Source organism: Rhea pennata, chromosome 5 (assembly GCF_028389875.1).
Source record: "Rhea pennata isolate bPtePen1 chromosome 5, bPtePen1.pri, whole genome shotgun sequence".
NCBI lineage: Eukaryota > Metazoa > Chordata > Aves > Rheiformes > Rheidae > Rhea > Rhea pennata.
Genome location: NC_084667.1, coordinates 4,327,886 through 4,347,312, shown reverse-complemented (window position 1 = coordinate 4,347,312; position 19,427 = coordinate 4,327,886). Strand labels below are relative to the sequence as shown.

Here is a 19,427-nt window from a genome sequence, read left to right as displayed (position 1 = left end):
GCCCGTGCTTTAAAACGGGGTGCTTCTCTCTGCTGCGTGTGGGCCTGGCTTCAGCACCAGGGTGCAAAAGGAAGGGCAGGTTCCTCCAGCCCTGTGCCCTCCCTCTCCTTCTCCATCCTCTGGCTCTCTCTGGTCCTGTGGGAAACGTAACCCGGCCCCAGGAGAACTCGGCTCGCAGTGCGTGCCTCCTCTTGGCGTGCTCGTACTCGCTTCCCGGCGTTGTGCTCCTGGCATAGAGAGTTTAATGAAAGATCAGTTTTATGGTTTCTCAGCTTGTATCGTAGTCACTGCTGCCTATTCCTTACTTTGTACTACTAAAGCAGATATTTTTAAAAGTAGAAGTTGTGGTTTCAAGTACCTCTTCCAGCAGCTAACAGCGATACCCAGAATGCAACAACATTTCTCGTATTTAGGAATAACTTTGCTATCTCAGCTTTTGTGATAGGGCGCCTCTTAACAAATGATGACTTTTGAATGTTGTGCTTGCTTCATTTCAGTTTCAAATAAGTAACATGTTCAGATAAATCTCTCTCATATCTTTCTAATTGCTGGGTAATATTTAGCTCTCATTCCCACATTTCAAAACATGTAAATTATATTTAGAGTCTTTTTCAATGGTGGGTTTTTTTTACTAAATTCTGCATGTGCTCAACACTATGTACCCTTCTGCAGGGACTTGGGACATATTTGAATCAACCATTAATTTCCATAGTTCCTGGACATTTAAACAGCATTTTCAAAAAGAATTATTTTATGCTTAAAATGTGAGTTGCTTAAAATTTCAGTCACTGAAAATTATGTAGCAAGTTTACTTATTATATGCAAGGCAAATTTGAAATTAACCCTGGTGTTCAAAATGCAAAACTTTTATTTAAATAGTTGATGTCCAGTGGTGTGATCAGGGATGCGTTAGAAATGAATGTGCAGACCTTGCAACATAATTGTTTTTTATTCAGTTATAGGTGCCCAGCGCAGGAGAAGTCCCAGTGCCCTTGCCATTGAAGTATTTGAATCACATTTGGGAAGTCATATTTTACAGGTAAAAAAAATGGCTTTTCCAAGAAAAATCACAATAAATCTAGCCAGTCATATTTCTGCCAATAGTTTGAATATTGTTGTTATCAGTACTTATTATTAATGAGATTTTTTACAAATTCATATTTTTTTCTTTTTAGAAAGCCCATGATTGGGAGAATTTTAATGAGAGGGAGGGCAAGTATTATTTGTGCTGTAATAATTTAGATGAATCGGTCTAGTTGTTTTGCACTATGCAATAGCTGTTTGCTCGCAGAATGACTGTATGTATTTGTGTGTATGTGTGTGCAAAAGAGTATTTTGTGTTGGTAATTTTATTTTCCTTGTGTCATGTACAAATTTAGGTTTTTTTCCCCTGGCTTTGGTTTGTGAGCAGTGCTTTCCTTCCTGATAGACCAGTTGTCATGATTGTATATCACAATTCTGCAACAACCTGCAGGGAGAAAAAATGAGGAGCAGCAGCATGCTTCTTAGGTCTCCGTAACTATAAGATAAAAACTAATTGGGTATTTCTTAAGGAATTTAGGCACTGAACAACTAGCTATAATCCAGGAAGATTAGACTGAAAAACAATGACCTGGTGGAAACATTCTTATGCATTTTTTTTTTTTTTTTTTTTTTGTCAGAGTTACTACAACCTTTCTTAGGTTGCAGTAATCAAACATGAAGCATTAGCTGTTAGGAACAAAATGTGAAATGTTTTGTCAGCAAGGCAGAAACCCAGCACTACAGAAATAAAAAAACACCCTTTACATCTAGTCTATTCCAAGTGCAGCACTGAATAACTGCTCTTATTTAGCAGTGTACACAGCTTCCAAATGCAAGTACATTGCTTGGTGTATTACCTTTTGAGAGGTACAAGAGAGGTAAATTAGGATATTATCATGAGAAATATTCCACTTAATTTGAAATGATTGAGAGGTAGCTCTCTGTACTTTCTCAGCTGTGGCATTCAAAAGCACTATGGATAATGTCAGATTTTTCATATCTTTTTAAAGTAACTAAGTGCAGAATAGCTACAAAGATAATTTTAGGAAAACACGTAATTAACCAGTGGAATGAATTTCTCTTAGAAGCAGAGATCATGAATGGAGTGATTTACTTAGCTGTACACCCTTGGCAGAGCTCTAGTTCAAGTTTTTGATTTTGTGAGCAAACGTTTGTATTGCAGTTACAGTACCAAAGATATCTGCACTGATATCTGTGCCACTGTTTTGCATATTAGACAGAAATGCTATTATGCTCTCTCATAAATACAGAGAAAATGAATAAATAAGCAGCAATTTTGTGATGTTTCAATTTGTGTAATTTGTGAGCATGTTGCTTTGAATATATATTCATATATATATATATGTACTACCTATCCTAAAGGTATATTTTTTAAAATATGTGTTATTACAAATATCTACATAAAACTTCATTGAAACTGATCTATATAAAACCCTTTAGGTATTAAGTATGACCCTGTATGAATATGTGTATGAATAAATATATTCATTTAACTAATATGAGGAAAAAAATGAAGATGACCACCTTGAAAACCATTTGACACTTGTGTTTTTCACTTGTTGCATATTTAAGACAATTAGTGATTTTATTGCTTATTTAAGCTAGATGCCTTCACTCTCCTCTTTTTTTTAATCTGAAATATGATGAATTATATCTTTTCCAGGTATAACCGTAGTATAGGTCTAGTAAAAGAATCTCTACTGCATTTGTATCTGTAACTGAGGATTTTCAGTCAAAATCACCGTCAATACCATATTGAATATCTGTTGAGGTGTGGCCTTTTCAGAGAGGGTGGTACTTTTACCAAATTACTGCCATTAATCTTTAGCCAAATTGATAATAGGAAGTTCTGCTCTGACATTTAAGAGAGAGTAGACTGTGGATGATGGATAAAGGACACAATGAATTAATAATGGTTGCAAGTTTGTCATATGTTAAAATCTGGTCTTATTTTAGCAGCATAATCAACACTTGAAAGCGAAGTCTAGGTGAAGTATTCAAATGCACCACTACTAACAAACCTGCAGGAAATTTAGAGTACTGCCTTGTGGTGTTATAGGGAAAAAAATAATATCCAGAGGACAAAATGACTTGTAGAACAACAGTCAGAGAGATTCTGCAATGGAATACTGTTTTAACAAGTGCTAGTGTAGGGTTTGGCTCCTAGAAATAATTTTTAAAGCAGTATTGTGGTAAGTGTTGTTTGAAAGTGAAGTAAACAACCTCGCAAAATAGTTATACCTTGGGAATATCTATGTTTTTCAGAGTCTGCTATCTGAGGAAATTAAATTAATAGTTAGTTTGTTTAATCCCTTTTGCTATTAATAGTTTGATGACTGGGTTAAGTGTAAGCTCAGAAATTAAGGAGGCTCTCTAATCTTCCTAATATTTTGATACTCCAAAGTTTATTGATAGACATACAAGAACATAATATGGTGTGTTTCAAAAGTGAACATTATTTATAGTGAAGTAAATATAGAAATGGAAGAGCACCTTGTGGTATTTTACATCCTGGTTCTACAAGGAAGTAGTCTCAGTCAATCATCTCAAAAAAATCCAAGCCACCGCCAATTGCTGTGTATCATACTGGAGAGGCAATTCCCACAGTATGTTTGTAGCCAAAGAAGCTGTCCACTGAGTGCTCATAAAAAAAAAAGAAACACCAAAACAGAAATGCCTGAACGCTGTTTTATCAGTTATCAGTATCTCCAAAATCAGGACAAAAAACGCTTTAAATATCCAATTAAAAACGCCTAAATGATGAACAGTAGGAACACTAATAAAAGAGGGGGGGGAAAAACAGATAACAAGAATATGTCCATAAATTTTTGACAAGGGTTTTGATTTGCTGAGCTCTGCTTTGTTATATTTTATACTCATCTTATTTTGAAAAGTGGTATTATAATGAGAGCAGGCTTCAGTGAAGATTTCTTCAGTTTTACATGTCTGTGTATATATTTTATATTTATTTATAAATACAGTGAAAAATTACTTCTGTTACCTGTTATTGAAAAATTTGGCTCAAAGTGGTTGTAAATGTTAGCAAGAGGGTGATCAGTTTATACTAGGTCCCTGGATGTTTCCTGTAACTTTCTTACTATTGAGGAGGTATGGAAAAGGGTCAGTAACCCCATATTCTCCATATAATCAGGAATGATCAGGAAATGTAGAACTAAATATAGAGAAAAGGGAAAGTTAGAGAATATATTTGCATATGCAAATTAGCTTAATTGATACTGCTTGCCTCTACAGGGATTTTTCATTACAAACTGGAGTGCTACATTGTTCAGCTCATATTGAGTAATTTAGTAACTAATGAGACCAGTTTGCACTAATTTGCATATGATAAATGAGCTTAATTGCAGTAAATAACTTGGAGGCATAATTACTTAATTTTCCTGTGTTGCATGGCTTTTAAGTTCACGTATGAACAACTCAAGATAATTTTGCATATTTAAATTAGTTGCTTTTAAAATTCTTGAACAAAAAAGAACATACCTTACAATTTGAACTGTAAAACAATTAAAAGTAAAATGTACAGTATTTTCAAATAAAATTTAGTGTTTTAAAAGATATTTCCTCCTTAAAAAATACTAAAGCCTCTTAAAGAATAAATATTTGGAATTAAACACTATGAGATAGCTTTTAAAGTCAGATTAGGATCGAAAGATGTTATTAGTAATAATAATAGAACTTTGTATCTGAACTGTAGTAAATGGTACATATTTTGTATTCCTGCATACAAGAGTGATAATTTTAATAATTGCATTCTTTGCTTCAGCACTGCCTATTCAACTGTTAAGAAACTGTAATACTTTCCTATAGCATTATATTATCATACATAATAATTTAGACACTAGCTGTCTTAAATTGTATATACCGCCCTGCCTCTAGCTAGTTTGATGTAACAGAAACCTTTACATAAAAGGGATACTGAAGTCTCTGCATCAAATAAAGATGTAATTTTTCTTTCTTTCTTTTTTTTTTTTTTTTTTTTTTTGGGGGGGGGCGGGTAGATTAGTCCTGATTATTGTGCTGAATGACCACTATCATGGGGGTTTCTACTAAGAGTTTCACCCCCCAAAAAAAAATCAGATGGAAAAAAAAAAAACAGAGCAAATGCTTTGTCTATTCTCTGCTAGGCCCCTTAAATCACTGACCAGCTATTGGCCCATTACTTGCTTTGATAGAATTGGTAGAATTGAACTAGTGGACTAGATAGGAAAAAGCAGATCAAAAGCCCAGCCAACAATCCCATGAGCAGATCACATAGTGAGATCTGTTGTGCACAGGTGGTTGCAAGTGGACGACAATCACCGAGTTCTCCATCTGTGCCATAAAGTGTCCCATCTACTTTCCTAGAAGCTTTCCCCAAGCCTTGTTGAACGGTATGGTGGGAATTTTGAGAGAGACATTTCCCTTTTATTTTAGGTTGTACCATTTTCTGTCATTAAGAAAGCATTTTGTGATGAAGGAAGGTCTTAGTGATTCCAGTGTCAGATTCAAAGAGCAAACAATCAGGTTCCTATGAAGTGGAAAGGAAAGAAAGCCTCAGTGCAACCATGTTGACCCTGTAAGCCATCTTTTCATCATCACAGAGCCAAGAGCCACAAGATACATGTCATCTGAATGGGTTATGTTCTTCCATTTTCTTACTACTTTTTGCAGTTGTTACACACTTCCGAAAGGATAATGGTATTCCATCAAGCTTGGCTTAGACAAAAAGTGGAAAAAATTCACCTTATGTTTTCACCACAGTATTTATTCATGTTTGGAAGATGTTGCTGTTAAAAACCTAGAATATAGCAAGACAGTGAGACTACTCCTTCATTCTAAAGCCTTAAGAGTCTTGCCAGAGAGTATATGGGCAAAGTTTTCTGTGCATTGTAAATATGTACGGTAAACGTGCAAGCAGTTCAATTTGTGCAATACCTAGGAGTCTTTTTTGTTCAGGCAAAGGAAAGATTAGTGAAGAGAGCAAGTTATTTACATTTTGCAGTAATGAAAGTTGATGAAGGGTACAAGAGTTGCACACAGCTAACTGTGTCATGGAGAAACAGAAGAATGTTTTCCTGTAACAAGTTCTAGTACTTAGACTGTATGCACACTCTTAGGAATTAAAATTGGCGAAACACTTTGGGTAATCATTATTGATCAAGAAAGTACATGGTTTTAAAATATCTCTTCCCCCAGAAATATTTCAGCATTGTAAAACTTCAGAGTTTTACATAACATAGTTTATATAGTTTAGATAACACCAGGAGAAAAACAAGTACAAGTGGACAAATTTAGAGGTTGTTCTGTAGCTGAGTGGCCTATGAGTTTCCTCCAATATTTGAATTATTACAGGGAGCCCCACCTGACAAGAGAGTGAAAAAAGTGAGAAAACAGACAGCAAAATGCTGGAGTACTATAAAATATTAGGGAGAAGATTTATCTTCTCATTTGCTATTTTCAGTCACTCTGAGTATTACAGAGTGATAAATTACAGAATGGTAGCCACCTCTACTAACGTAACACTGGTCAGCATGGAAATAGTGACACAAGACTAAAGATGAGGAAGCAGCAGATGGTGGTTCTGATGATACATAGAGGATTTTTCAAGGCTAAAAAAGATGTTAGCAGAAAAGACCACTGTTGACTTGGTGATTTGTGGAGAAGGGCAGTTACTAGTGGTGATGTTAGTGATAGACGTTATGAGGATGAAGGAGACTCTTCAGTTTCTTACGCTCTGTATTGGGTTATGGGGACAGACTACTAACTGACCTATGTTAACATGTGTCAAAGGCAAAGGCAAAACCAGGAAAATATGAGGAAGCATTTAAAACTTAGGATGCGTTTGAGAGCAGAGGTCTGTGCTGGCTGAAGAGATAGGGTGCTGGGAAGAAGTAGAGGTTAAGTTATGCAGCAGTAGGTGAAATAAATTGGAAGAGATGAATTAGGAGGAAATAGTTGTTGCCAAACCAGTCAACAAAGTGATCCTGAACTTTCTCTTGGCAAGGAAGAGCTGTGTGTGAAGCAGCAAGATAGAATGGGTAGGTAAGAAGTGAGACTCGAATTTGGAGATGATACAGACCTCCATGAGGGAATGATTTCTATATGACACACATGTAGTCATCTTTGCACATTTAAATTCTGAATCTGAACCTCATTTATGTCACACACAGCCTAGTGTTACCAGGTATTTTCCTGAGGCTGGTATTGAGAGCTGCCAGGTTAAAAAAACTGTTGTAATCAAGAGAGCACAGTCCAGAAATTCACACACTCAGGGAGAAAAGTAGGCACGTCTCTATCCAAAAGCATTCAGTATGCAATTGTGTTTTATCCAGAAAAGCTGGCAGTTGTGTAAAGTTCAGAATAGTCATTCAGAAGCATAGAGAGATAACAGTAATAAATTGGATGTCGCAATGTCTTAAACTGAGCTAAAATGATGGATTTATGATATAGGAGAAGGTAGTATTTTGTATACCCAGAGCCGTGCATCACATTCATGGAAAATACAATTTCTAACTGGGCAGGACCAAAGAAAATAATCTGAATTATGATTAAGAACAAAATGTTAACAAAAATTGAATGAGGCAGAATATTGTCAGGGTGTTCACAGTTTTGACTTGAGAAAAAGATAGAAAGACAATATCTACTTGGAAATAATAATGAAATGTCCAGTTATTAACTGCTCAAACACCATTCCAGGCCACAGTATAAAGGCAGAAAAATAGTGTAAATGCTCATATATTGTGAAAAGAACCATTGGACTCTCACAGTCTCGAAGTATTTCAGCTTTGCAGTATGGCTCTCTGGGGATAAGGCACCTCCAGTAACAGTTTTCTGCTTCAGCTTTAAGGACACATGATTTTTTCATCTTTCTGCAGCTAAGTATGTAATCTACATAGGAATCTGTTCAGTTTGATCACCAGTCTTACTCCCAACTACTTTATAAACCGATAATCTATTCTTCTCAGGAGATCATCCTCTGGTAATAAAATGTTCAGCTCTTAAACCTGATATTCATTTATTTAGATCTTTATTAATTTAATTATTCTCTTTATTATAGTATAAGTGAGAGCAATGATAATTATTTGAAACTGAAAGGGGCAGAAAATGTCTCGTAGAAATTTTAGTGGTTTCGGCCTCTGTTCACTGTTGGACGTTCCTTCTGCACTTTAAACACGTGTAAATGCCACTGAATGCTCCGATACGGCTCTGGTTTTACACTGGTTCAAATTATAAAAGAGATTAGCCTGAAATGTTGCATGTTTCTAAAAAGAGCTAGGAACAAAAGGCTAGGTCTGAATCTGAAAAGGTTAACGGAATCGCACAGGCAGCGTTGTTAAAAGGGACGTCGCAGGTCCATTAGCTGGAACACATGGCAGGAGGATTTCCTGGGTTCAGGAGACCCGAAAGGTGCTCATTTACATACTCCAATCTGTCCCAGGCACGGCGAGTGCGTCCGGCGGGACCCGTAAGGGCAGGGCTTTCAATCTGGAGTTATGTCAAAGGTACAGCATCCTAGCAGTTGCTGCCCGAGGGGTTATATGTTAAGAGGAGGCTGGAAGAGGGGTGGGAAATACCAAATTGTTTTGCAACTGAAACTTGAAGCCGTACACTTAAAGCTGCATTTACCGTGGCAAGCATATATAAATGCATGCAGTTTTGTTTAATAAAGAAATATTTGGTCTGAGTAGGATAGGCATACCATAGTGTGTTATTTAATTCCTGAGAAAGTATTTGAAGAAAATGACATATCTCAGCACTGTTTGTTGGCCGTTTTGTTGGCACCTGCTGGGTGTTGTCATTGCTGTAGCTAGTGGGCTGTAGTGAATCGGTGAGCGCGAAGAGGTCATTAACAGAAATGGGGAACTTTCTGCAGCCTGCAGATGCTGAAGGAAGAATTTTTCTTCAGATGCATCAATAAAACTGTAGTTAATGGAGACTACGATCAGCCGGGATTTGGGGTCTAGCCCTGTTTTCCTCGGAAGGAAGGTGGCTTGAAAAGTATAGACAGCATAAACTAATGTGTGGGGTCACCAAAAAGAATTGTGCCTTGTATGCTGATTGAAAAGATACAGGTGAGGACAGTAAGTGTCTGCTTTTTGGAATACCTTGTTTCTTTATTTCAGTCATAATATTCATTAAGAAAGGAAAGAAAGGGTGTCAATTTTATGCACATAAACAAAATTGGGGAAAAGTATTTTTTCATAGGAGGCTGTGCAAGTAAAACGATGATATTTGTTTCCAGTCACTGGTGACATAGTTTCAGAGAGAACTGTATTCCTCATTTCACACCTAGTGGAAACAAAAAGCACTAGAAGTAGTCTTTAAAAATCCTTTAATGCATCTGGGACATTTCTCCTTTAGAGGAATGGTATTTAGTGTCAGTAAATGGTCAGTTAAATTTGTGCAACTTTTCATTCATTTCCTTTTTTAGTAGTTTTAAGACCATACGTGCATGCACGTGAATGTGAAAAATGGCTGAATTAAATAGTTTTCAGCTTCGGTAGCTCAGCATCTCCTTGCCTGTCCCGCCTTTGCCCACCTCTGCAATGGAAGGGAACGGCAGTGCTGTGCCCTGGTTTTCCACGGGAGCTGGCAGCAGGTAATGTTGCAGTCCGCGTACAAAGAGCCCTTTATTGGAGCACGGGCAGCTGAGATTCATATAAATGCTATTATTTCAGGCGGCTTTTAACTCTGACTTACTACATTGCATCAGTTACCTGCTGGTGACGTTTTCCTGTTTTTCTTTGCAGCCATGAGGTCTAAATAAGTATAAAAATTAAATATTGAAATGGAAGCTGGAGGTTAAACCTTCTACATTACTGTAGAAGCTGGAGCTCCAGATAGAATTCTGTCTCGCCTCAATTTTACTTGGAAGTGCAAATACCTTTACACAGACTTTAAAACATGTAACATTTAAGGCAGTACAAGTATTGGTGAAATAAATGAGCCAGTCTTGTAGGCATATGTGGTGTTCTGAAGAATGTTTTTTCAAATTTGATTAAAAATGTTTGTTTTGATTAGTTGCTGCTAAAATGTCAGTGAATTAGAATTTCTACCTGTACAGAAAATATAAAGACGAGCGTGGACACAGATGACAAAATTTCCAGAAGTATGAAAACTGTATGCAATTGTATTATATCACATTTTCCCTGGGTAACATTTAATAAGGTTGCATATGATACAAATCAATACCGATTTCTGTTCATTAATTTTACACAGCACTCAGCCAATGAATTATTTTGTTCATTCACGTTTTCTCCGTTTTAAGGAGAATACAATTTATATGTATGCCTTTAGGTTAATGTAAGACTATACCTCTTAGGTAGTGGCTGACTGAATTCAGGTCTGTTCTGTGAGTTGTAAGCACTTTCTTTCTTACATATTTTAGATAGTGATTTAAAGTGTGTATCATTGTCTTGTTTTGTGCTTAGTATTTGTTCTCCGTTCTTCCCTTTAATTATGTCTTCTACTCCACTAAAATCTATGACTTCATTAATCTTTATTCTAGCACAGAGATGGTGTATTATTTGTCTTTAATGTTCTTTAGGAAGAAAGTGAACTCGCTAGGAGAAATAATTCTGTGACGGGCGCGTGTCTGTGTCTAGAGTTCAGAAGTCCTCCTCATCTTTCAAGCGTGGCCTACAGCAGAGAACAGGAGTTGCGTTTCCCAGTCTCCACTATCCAGGCCACCTTCTTTGCTGTAGCAGCTGTCTTACAGTCCATTGATAAGAGCACATTGCTGTTTACATTCAAAAAAAAATGATGTTAACTGAAACACTAACTGGTCAACTTTCGTCAGGCTATCAGCAAATGTTTCGTAGGCCTCATGTTAGCTTAGAAAATGAATGAAACAAAGCAAATATTGTGGGTAGAGGCCTAATATGCAACAGACCTGGAAAGACTTGTAATTTCCTCTGGACAATCTCAAAGAAGAACACTTAAGTAAGCTCAAAGACTGCAGGCAGTGCTTCGATATTAAAAGCAACCAAGATTTTACACGCAAATGTATTTCTATTTTAGTTTGGAATTTACTGGTTTAGTATATAAACTATGCTGTCAGCAGACAATCCCAGAAGTAAAAAGCAAACCATCTGTTAACTCTGAGAACAAAAATTAGGTACCTTAAATAGTCTCATTGAAAGAATGTGCTGCTGAGGTTGACTTCTTTCTTTTTGTTCTTCTATTTTTTAACTATTACCTTTACATATCTGAAACAGTAATGATAAGCACAAGGTTCTTCATCCTTTACAAGTTATGTAGTCAAGAAGAATCAAAGATGGACTATGATAATCCCTTTGATGAAAAAGAGATATTATCTTAAATAACAGTTATCAAAATGTAAGTTTGGAGGTAGGAATCAATTCAAATTATTAAGTATACAATTTTGGATTGGTCAATGAGAAGAAAAAAACAGAAAAAATACTTTTTTTTATTATAAACCTAGAGCTGATTGGCCTGAAGATGAAAGTCATGTTTCCATGTTCTTCTGTGTCCCATTTCTTACAAGTTGTCAGTTTTGTGTGTTGCATTTGCACACAAAAAATACGATGTTTTTAATTGACCATGCAGTTGTAGATTTGTAAAACAATGTCTAGGTCAAACCTGTTTGGGGGTTCAGCAGGGCTGCAGAAGGTACTCCACCTTCTTGCCTGCTGTTCTCACTGGTGTTGGCAATGAGGGCATTGTAGGGATTCTTATTTGCATCTCCTTGGGCACCTGGGAATATTTGCATTTTAGGATGCAATAGTGCACACAATACGTTGGGTACGTAGGATGGGAGGGCAAGGGGATTGCATCATGACTGGTCCTTGCCCCTTTAGGTTACTTGCTTTGTACTGCCTCCACGCTTCCAAGGACTTGCCAAGGGCTAATTAGCACCATTTGGCATTCCTTCTACAAAAGTTTCCCCAGCTCCCAAACAGATTATTCCTGATGAGGGCGTGAATTATCTACATGGAGGAGGCTTGGCAGGAAGCAACTATAGCTGCCGTTGCTGAACCTCGCATGCCCTTGAGCCTTATTCTAGAATGACTTTTTGTGACCTCCTCATGGAGAGGCTGTTATTCTGGGAGAGTAAGAATGAAAATGGAAAGTGGCCTTTCCTGTGTCTTACCTGAAGAAACAGTTAACATTTCTTGATTTTGGGGTCTTACCAAGCTTTGTTTTATTCCCAAGTATGCAGGTATTGTTGCACTCGCAACTCAAAGAAAAAATCCTCCTTGTAGTTTTTCAAAGCAGCTAAGCATAACAGTCACAACAGTAGAGCAGAGCATTTCAATTAAAGAGCATTTTATTTCCTTTAGTCTCAAGAATGTGCCTGCCAAGGGTAACACATGCAAATTCCTAAATAGGTGTCAATTATATATTGGCAAATTTTTGCATTGAGTTCTTTACCATATAGAAGATTTTAATGTAGTATGTTTTCCTCTTTACGGAAATGTCTTCATAGTGTCATCCAAATCTTTGATTTGCAGTTCGTGGTAGTATATCTAGCAGTAAAAAATCTGTTTAGGATTAAAAAGTAATGGATGGGATCAGCAAAGCTCCCCAGCCGCTGAACAGGGAATGCACATTTATACATTAAACAGATTCTCTGCACCTGCAAGATTTTATCATCTGTGCCTAAATCACCAGGAACAGTAGAAATACTGGAATTAGATGTGTCGTGGCATATGGAAGCTTTAAGGGATGCATACTATGCTCATATAGTACTCCTTGATAGAGAGGCTCTACTCACTATCCAAGAAACACGACTACAGGGCAGCAGCCTGACCCACAGCACACAGACAGTCAGGTTTATCGGCAAAGCCAGCAGTAGAGCCAGGAAAGGAAAGCTGACATCCAGATGCCAGTAATACAGGAATCCTATCCAGACTTGGGCATATGGGTCCTGCATCTGTCAGTGTTACACCAGCAGTTGGCTTCCAAACTTGAGCAGCTTCTGTATTCCCAGTGAGTTAGAGATCTCAGCCAGCACAGTCACTGGATGGGTAAGCCAAGTCTTCTGATGCAGTGCTGTTATATTTGTAAGGCCAATTTAGGTCGAAAGATGTCCTATGAGATTGTATGAGGGCTCTTCCCATTCATGGCAAGATTGTGATGCATAAGGTTATTTTCTGCTTATGTAGGCATATAAAAAGAAGCCATGCAGTGAGGAAACAGTAGTTTTTTCTTTCTTTCTTTCTTTTTTAAGTGCAAAAAGAAAAAGAATCTATCTGAAAGGACCGCAAATTACATGCACTTTTTCTTGTGTGGAAAAGAAACATAGTTAATGTTTACTTGTTCATTCCCCTGGGAGAATCAGTATAGGTTCTTAAATAAGCTTACATCTCCAGAAACCCTTAAATAACTTCTCTTTAATAAAGATGATGTCTGACTCTACTGTCCCAGTTTCAAAACGCTGTGAAGGCCAGCTGCATTTGTGCCATGCAGAGCAATCTTAGCAGATGAGAAAATCCTGTGATAGAGAAAAGGGTTTCTGCATCCCTCTCCCCAACCCCAACATTTTCTCCTTCAGCAGTGTTCTTTATCCAATACTGCTTTTCCCTTGCATGAGCTGTCCTTCAAAGAGTTTGAAATGGAAATATTCATTTAAGAATGAATGCTTGATGCCAACATTCCCAGGACTAAGAAACTCAGCATATAGGCTTCTTTTGCAGGATGAAGGTGTAAAAGACAAGAAGTTGAAAAGGGAGATTAAACCATCTTTAATCGTCAACGACGTCTTTCACCGATAACTGTACTCAGCAGTGGAACATTTGCTTCTTGTCTGTCTTAGAGCCTTAGACTAAACTCAGTGTTTGTGGTCAAAATGCCAAGGCTGAATTTAGTCTTGAATATAAATGGATATTTCTTCAAAGAGCATGTGAGAGAGAACAGTGGACACACAAAGGAAACTGTGAACATGAGCACTGAATACATGCCAGTTTTATCAGCCTTTCCCCAAAGCTTCGGTAGTGTGTTTTAATTTTGAGAAGTCTTGGTCAACAATTTCCAATATAAAATGTATATGGCATATAGGGATTGCTGGGAGTTGATCTTCTAAGTCCATAGGGCTGTGGAAGCCTCCAATGTATTTACATATGATGCGTACCAAAACACAGATGCTTTTTGTTTTAAGTGAATGGTACTGAAAGGATTACTGACAGTACAAGATGCACTTCATAGCTCTTGAAATAAAAAAATAGCAATCCTTTAAAACAAGTAGCCAATAATTACTAATTCATTTAGCTAGTATTATAAAAATGTTAGTCATTTGGAACTAATGTGGCTTAACATGTTTCTACCTTGGGGATTTCACTGTAGTGTGGCAGTTATGTACTTTTATTTTAAAGTGTTGTTAATAACCACAATAATAGTACTTCTTTTAAAGATGTGATTTTATCAAGTGTGTTTATCATTTTTAACCAGTGCTCAGAGTGAGTGGGCACAGAGACTTTTTGGTTTTGTTTTAAAAGGGAAATATTTCAACCTAGATGCCTGTCTTCTACCACTGTAGCCTACTAAGAAACAGATCAGTTGTGTCTTAATAAACTTCTCTTTGAGTTGAGATAAAATTGAGCATAAATTTAAAACTAAAATGTCCTGTGAAGAGGAGATAAGGCCTTATTGCTGTTGGTCTTCGCTATACAATAGTAGAGTTTCTTGGTATTTCATTTTTTCTATGGCACTGATATGTTACTTTAAATATTGATTATCATACAATCATAGAATCAGTAAGGTTGGAAGGGACCTCTGGAGATCATCTAGTCCAGCCTCCCTGGTTTCCCTTGCTGGAAAGTATTAAATCCTTTAAAAATGTTCTTCATTATTATTTTACTGCTTTTGCTGCTTAAACAAACTGTATTCAGTCCAGATTTTTCTTACTACAGACAAATTGTATCTTTTCTGGCAGAAGCACTCCATTTAAACAAAGCCACTTATGAGATGTTTGGGGCATGCAGAAGGCTGACTTTGAGATGGGCTCTCTAGAAGGCATTTCACAACTATGAAAAAAAGCTTTTGGTCTGAATTAGCCATTAGAGTAAGTTTTCTGTCTTCATTGACTATAGCAGCAACATTTACTGCAATAACTGCAGTTGTCTAGAACTAGATTTTATGAGTGTCCCCTACGCATTGGCAGATCAAAAGGACTCAGACTAACATGAATTTTAGGAGAATAATTTCATGGAAGGTAGGTGGAGATTTCTCCTAAGTAATGTGATAGCTAATATTTTGGTGCATTTGCATTAAAATTTGAAGTGATATTATTTAATGATTATTCAAGTACGCCATGTTTTATTCATTGAAACTGATGCATTCTACAGGCACCCATTTTAGAGGCCTAAATGTCTGAGTATTTTACTCTGTTCTGTCACGTGAAAGGTTCAGATGTGAATCTTCTTGTTTGTTGCTGTTCAAAATAAAAATATTAATAGGGAACCAGTACTGAAAAACATTTCAGACTGCAGTAATGGTGACTTTAAAGAACTGGCGGGAATACAGACACTTCTGTTTGGCCGTCCTGTCCGCCCAAGAAAGGCTACAGCTGTGCGGTGCCTACTCAGCGCGCACTGGAGATGATTACACGTAGATACAAGCATCCTATTATGACCAGAGAAAAAGATACTTTTTCATACTGAAAAAGATCCTTAAGAGGAATAATAAAGCGTAAGTGATGTGGCAGTGTTTCTGTTTCATGTTCCTCTTTCCTAAATGCTGTATTTTGAAATATTGCTACAGTAGCTAAACTTTAAGGTCACATCTGATAAATTTCTAGCTAATCATTCTGAGTCAAATTCCTCCATGAACTTTATGCTGCAGGAGTCACAGTATGGAGTTAATGGCATTTTAAAAATTCAGTCCAAATAAAAGATTAGAACACCTAGCACAGTAAATTAATGTAGTGTGAAAAAACGTTGAGTGCATATAGTTTCTACAAATAAAAGCTTTTTTTCACAATACAAGAACCAAAATCTTGTAGCTAACAGATTGGCAGAATAGAAGTCAGAATAGCTGAGAAGTATTTTTTGAAACAAAAAACCCATGATGATTACTAAAGCCCCAATAGCAATTTTATAGACTTTATTGCAGTTGATTTCAATGAATGTAACTGGGTTTTCACACTGAAGATGAGACCAGTTTTCAGTTACATAAGTGGGTAGAAAGGAGGAAATTCAGAGCATATTTTTATCCAGAAATTTTCAGCATGTGGAACTGGCTGATTGTATAAAAATGCTCTTCACTGTTAAGCTTTCATTCCAGCAGCGCTGCATTCTTTGTTCAGAATGCAAAAATTCTCAAATATTAAAAACCTGACCCCTCCCTCAACTTTGTGTCCTCTAGAAGTTTTATCTTGTTAGAAGCTTGGAGGCTGGTTGAGCACCTAGGAGAGATGTTACCTTCCCCTGCTGAAATGTACAGCAGCGTCTAAGTGGCACTTTTCTTCCCCAGCTTTTAATGCTTTGGTAAAAAGAAAGAAAAGTTGTCCACTGTGTGGACCTTACAAATATAAATAATTCAGTCCTGTGGCGCTTTTCACTCTGATTTTAAGCTGTGTGATACACTGATTTCAGTGTGGATGTTCCTCATTTGTATCGCTGTTAATGAATCAAACTTGCAAATTGCCCAGTCCTGACAGCAGATACTGTGTGTCTAATCAGTTGTGATAAGCAGACTTGTTTGTGATTGTGTTCTGTGCTTCAGTTCAACATGACTCTTAAGTAAGTGCTTAACTTAAAATGTGTTTAAGTGATTCTCTTACTAGATGCACATAAGTAGAAACAAAAAGATTACGGTAAGAATAATTGAAGAAGTGGTATCAAGGATTGAATGCCATGTGCTGCTGAGGGAAATTGCTAAATGTGTCCTGCGTTGCAAAGGCTTTTGCCAGAGAGTATAACAGCTTTCATTATAGGGAGAAAGATATCCTACTTCAAATGAAGTATTCCTTTTAAGAACAAGATTATTAATAGCTCCCTGTCAGTATAGCAAAATCATTAGGATTTGATTATTTCAAGATAATTTCCGTGTTTTATTTTGTGCAAGCATGTACTACCCTGATTTCTGCTTTCAAAGAGAGTGTTATTTGCTGTTCAAACTTTTTTTTTCTCCTTTGCGTTTATTGTTGAACTTGAATTTTGGCCTTTGGTCACATGACAGAATCTTATCTTATGCAACTGCTGATCTATTTGAAATGGAACAATTTCTAGTTATACCATCTAAACATATCTAGACTGATTGGGTTTGAAAAATACCTGACACTTGTCATCTTCTGCTAATTTTTTGTTGATGATGGAAAAGCAGTATCAGTAGCTAATGAGGCTGAGTCGCTAGCTCAGGTTTCTGAGACCAATAACTTCACCTTGCTTTTTGCAGATAGCCTTGCAAATCTAGAAAAGTTTTCATGAAGAATTTTTTTTTTTTCCTTACTGTGTTTTTATTCCTGGCTTTCCGAGTTTGAAACCTAGAATGCTTCTGTGTGAAGCACGGGAATAATGGTGCCACTGGAAAGGATGGTTTAAGTGCTTAAGTTTGATTATTGGTTTTCTTAAAGAGCTTTAGCTGATCACAACTTTCTTAGATCGCCAACCTACCAAAAGACTTAAATACATGCTTAACTTTATGTCAGTAATCACATGGTTAAAGTGCTTTGCTGGAACATACCCTTACCCTTTAAAAGATAACTATGAAAAGAAAGAAATCAAAAATGTTCTGCAGAATAGATTTTCCGTAAGAAATCATTTGTCTTCTGAAAATATCATTGATTGCTAGTATCAGGGGAGAAGTAAGATAATTTATTCACTGAAAAACAATAATATCTGTAGTGCGTAGCTCTCAGGTCAAGGTCTTGCTTATGAGCTTTACATTAACACTTACTTTCTTCCAGGAGAGCTCTGGGACCAAATATCACAACTCTCCTTCAAAATAAATTTAGAGTTTATGAATATTCTCAATGAAGTCTAGGGAACTTGTAAAATAAAATCCTTTTCACTGTACATGGAAGCAGGAGAGCGTTCCATTTTGGATACAGAGAAGAAATCTTCCCTAAATCAGAAGTAGCTTGTGTCCTGTTAAAAACTTTCTAACTATCATTTCTAAAAGTAATGCTTTGTATAAATCTTGGCAGCTTCCTCTCTGAGAAAGATGCTAGCGGAGACTATCCCTTTTTCTGATGAAAGTATGAAACTTCTCTAGTTCCCCTGGTTTGTTGCCATGGCATTCTCCTTTGTTTTACTGCCTGCAACCAAACTATGATGCATTGATGGATTATTTTAATTCAGACTGTCCATAGTGTAAATGATTGCTTTAGTAAAGGAAGGAATCTTATTAAAGAGAACTTAACTCTTTAGAGAGCTATTCTTCATAAAATATTTCAAAATATTCTAGGATTTTTTTAAATAGTCTGTTTTCTTAGGGAAAAGTAGTACTGATAACCTTGAAATATTTATCCATAGGATTTACAATATAGTAAATATGTGTTATCATACAATGAATGTAAACTTAAAGTCTCTTTTGCAGTGCTGGTGGTACAAAAAGCAGTTCCTAAGGGGGAGATATGGTAACTCTCAATAAATCATAGTATTAAGCTTACACAATTAAATGAAAAATTGGCAAAAACTTCCTGGTGAAATGCATAGAATAAAAATCTCCAGATTAGGGAACAGTCACTACTTGTCTCATAACAAGTATTTATCAAATTCCTCTGTGTACAATTTTAGCAGTGTATGCTAGAAAGTGTATGAGATGTAGGCGTCTTATATAGGAACATCTGTAGTTATAATAATGTCAGTGAAGTTATTGGTTATGAACATCTGCCTCCCCTAGAAACTTAGATTCTTCCCTGACCCCAAATCCCAAATGTAAATCTGAGTTACATGTCTCTCTCTCATTGGTGTGTACAGCCATGGTCAAGTAATCCAAATCTGAACTGGGAGATAATTAACCTCTTCATTCAAATTAAGGAAAGTTTTTGCAATGTTAAACTGTATTGTTAATTTAGGTTGTCAATGCCTTAACTCCAGTCTGATCTAGACTGACATCTGTTGACATGAATTCATTATGTTCCACCTGACACCCATTTATGGTGAATTTAGGGTACCACAGTCACCTATGGAAGCTAATGAAAACCACTACTGACCTGGCATTCTTGAGGCTCAGAAAGTGAACCTATGGTACTTGCACTAAAAGACTCCGTTCTAGGAGCTGTAAGCCAGTACTGCAATCACAACAGAAAACGTGTCGCCGGAAAGAAGGCCATCCTGGGTTACCGTACTGCGAAGGAATTCCAAGTAGATTTTGTATCACATTCTGTTTGCTGGGAGCAATTCTACAGTCCTTGTAAAAAATGTGATGCTTTACATTCGTTATGTTTCCAAGGGGGAGAAGTGCCATAGAAGGATGCCATC

At 36.7% G+C, this 19,427-nt stretch overlaps 1 protein-coding gene across 1 annotated transcript in view; it reads left to right on the top strand.

The window, feature by feature from the left end:
- NPAS3 (neuronal PAS domain protein 3) overlaps positions 1-19,427 on the top strand; it is a 586,029-nt gene that overhangs the window by 283,967 nt on the left and 282,635 nt on the right. The window contains exon 3 of the mRNA XM_062576748.1: positions 957-1,039. Coding sequence (XP_062432732.1) covers positions 957-1,039 — 83 coding nt within the window. The remainder of the gene's footprint in view (positions 1-956; positions 1,040-19,427) is intronic.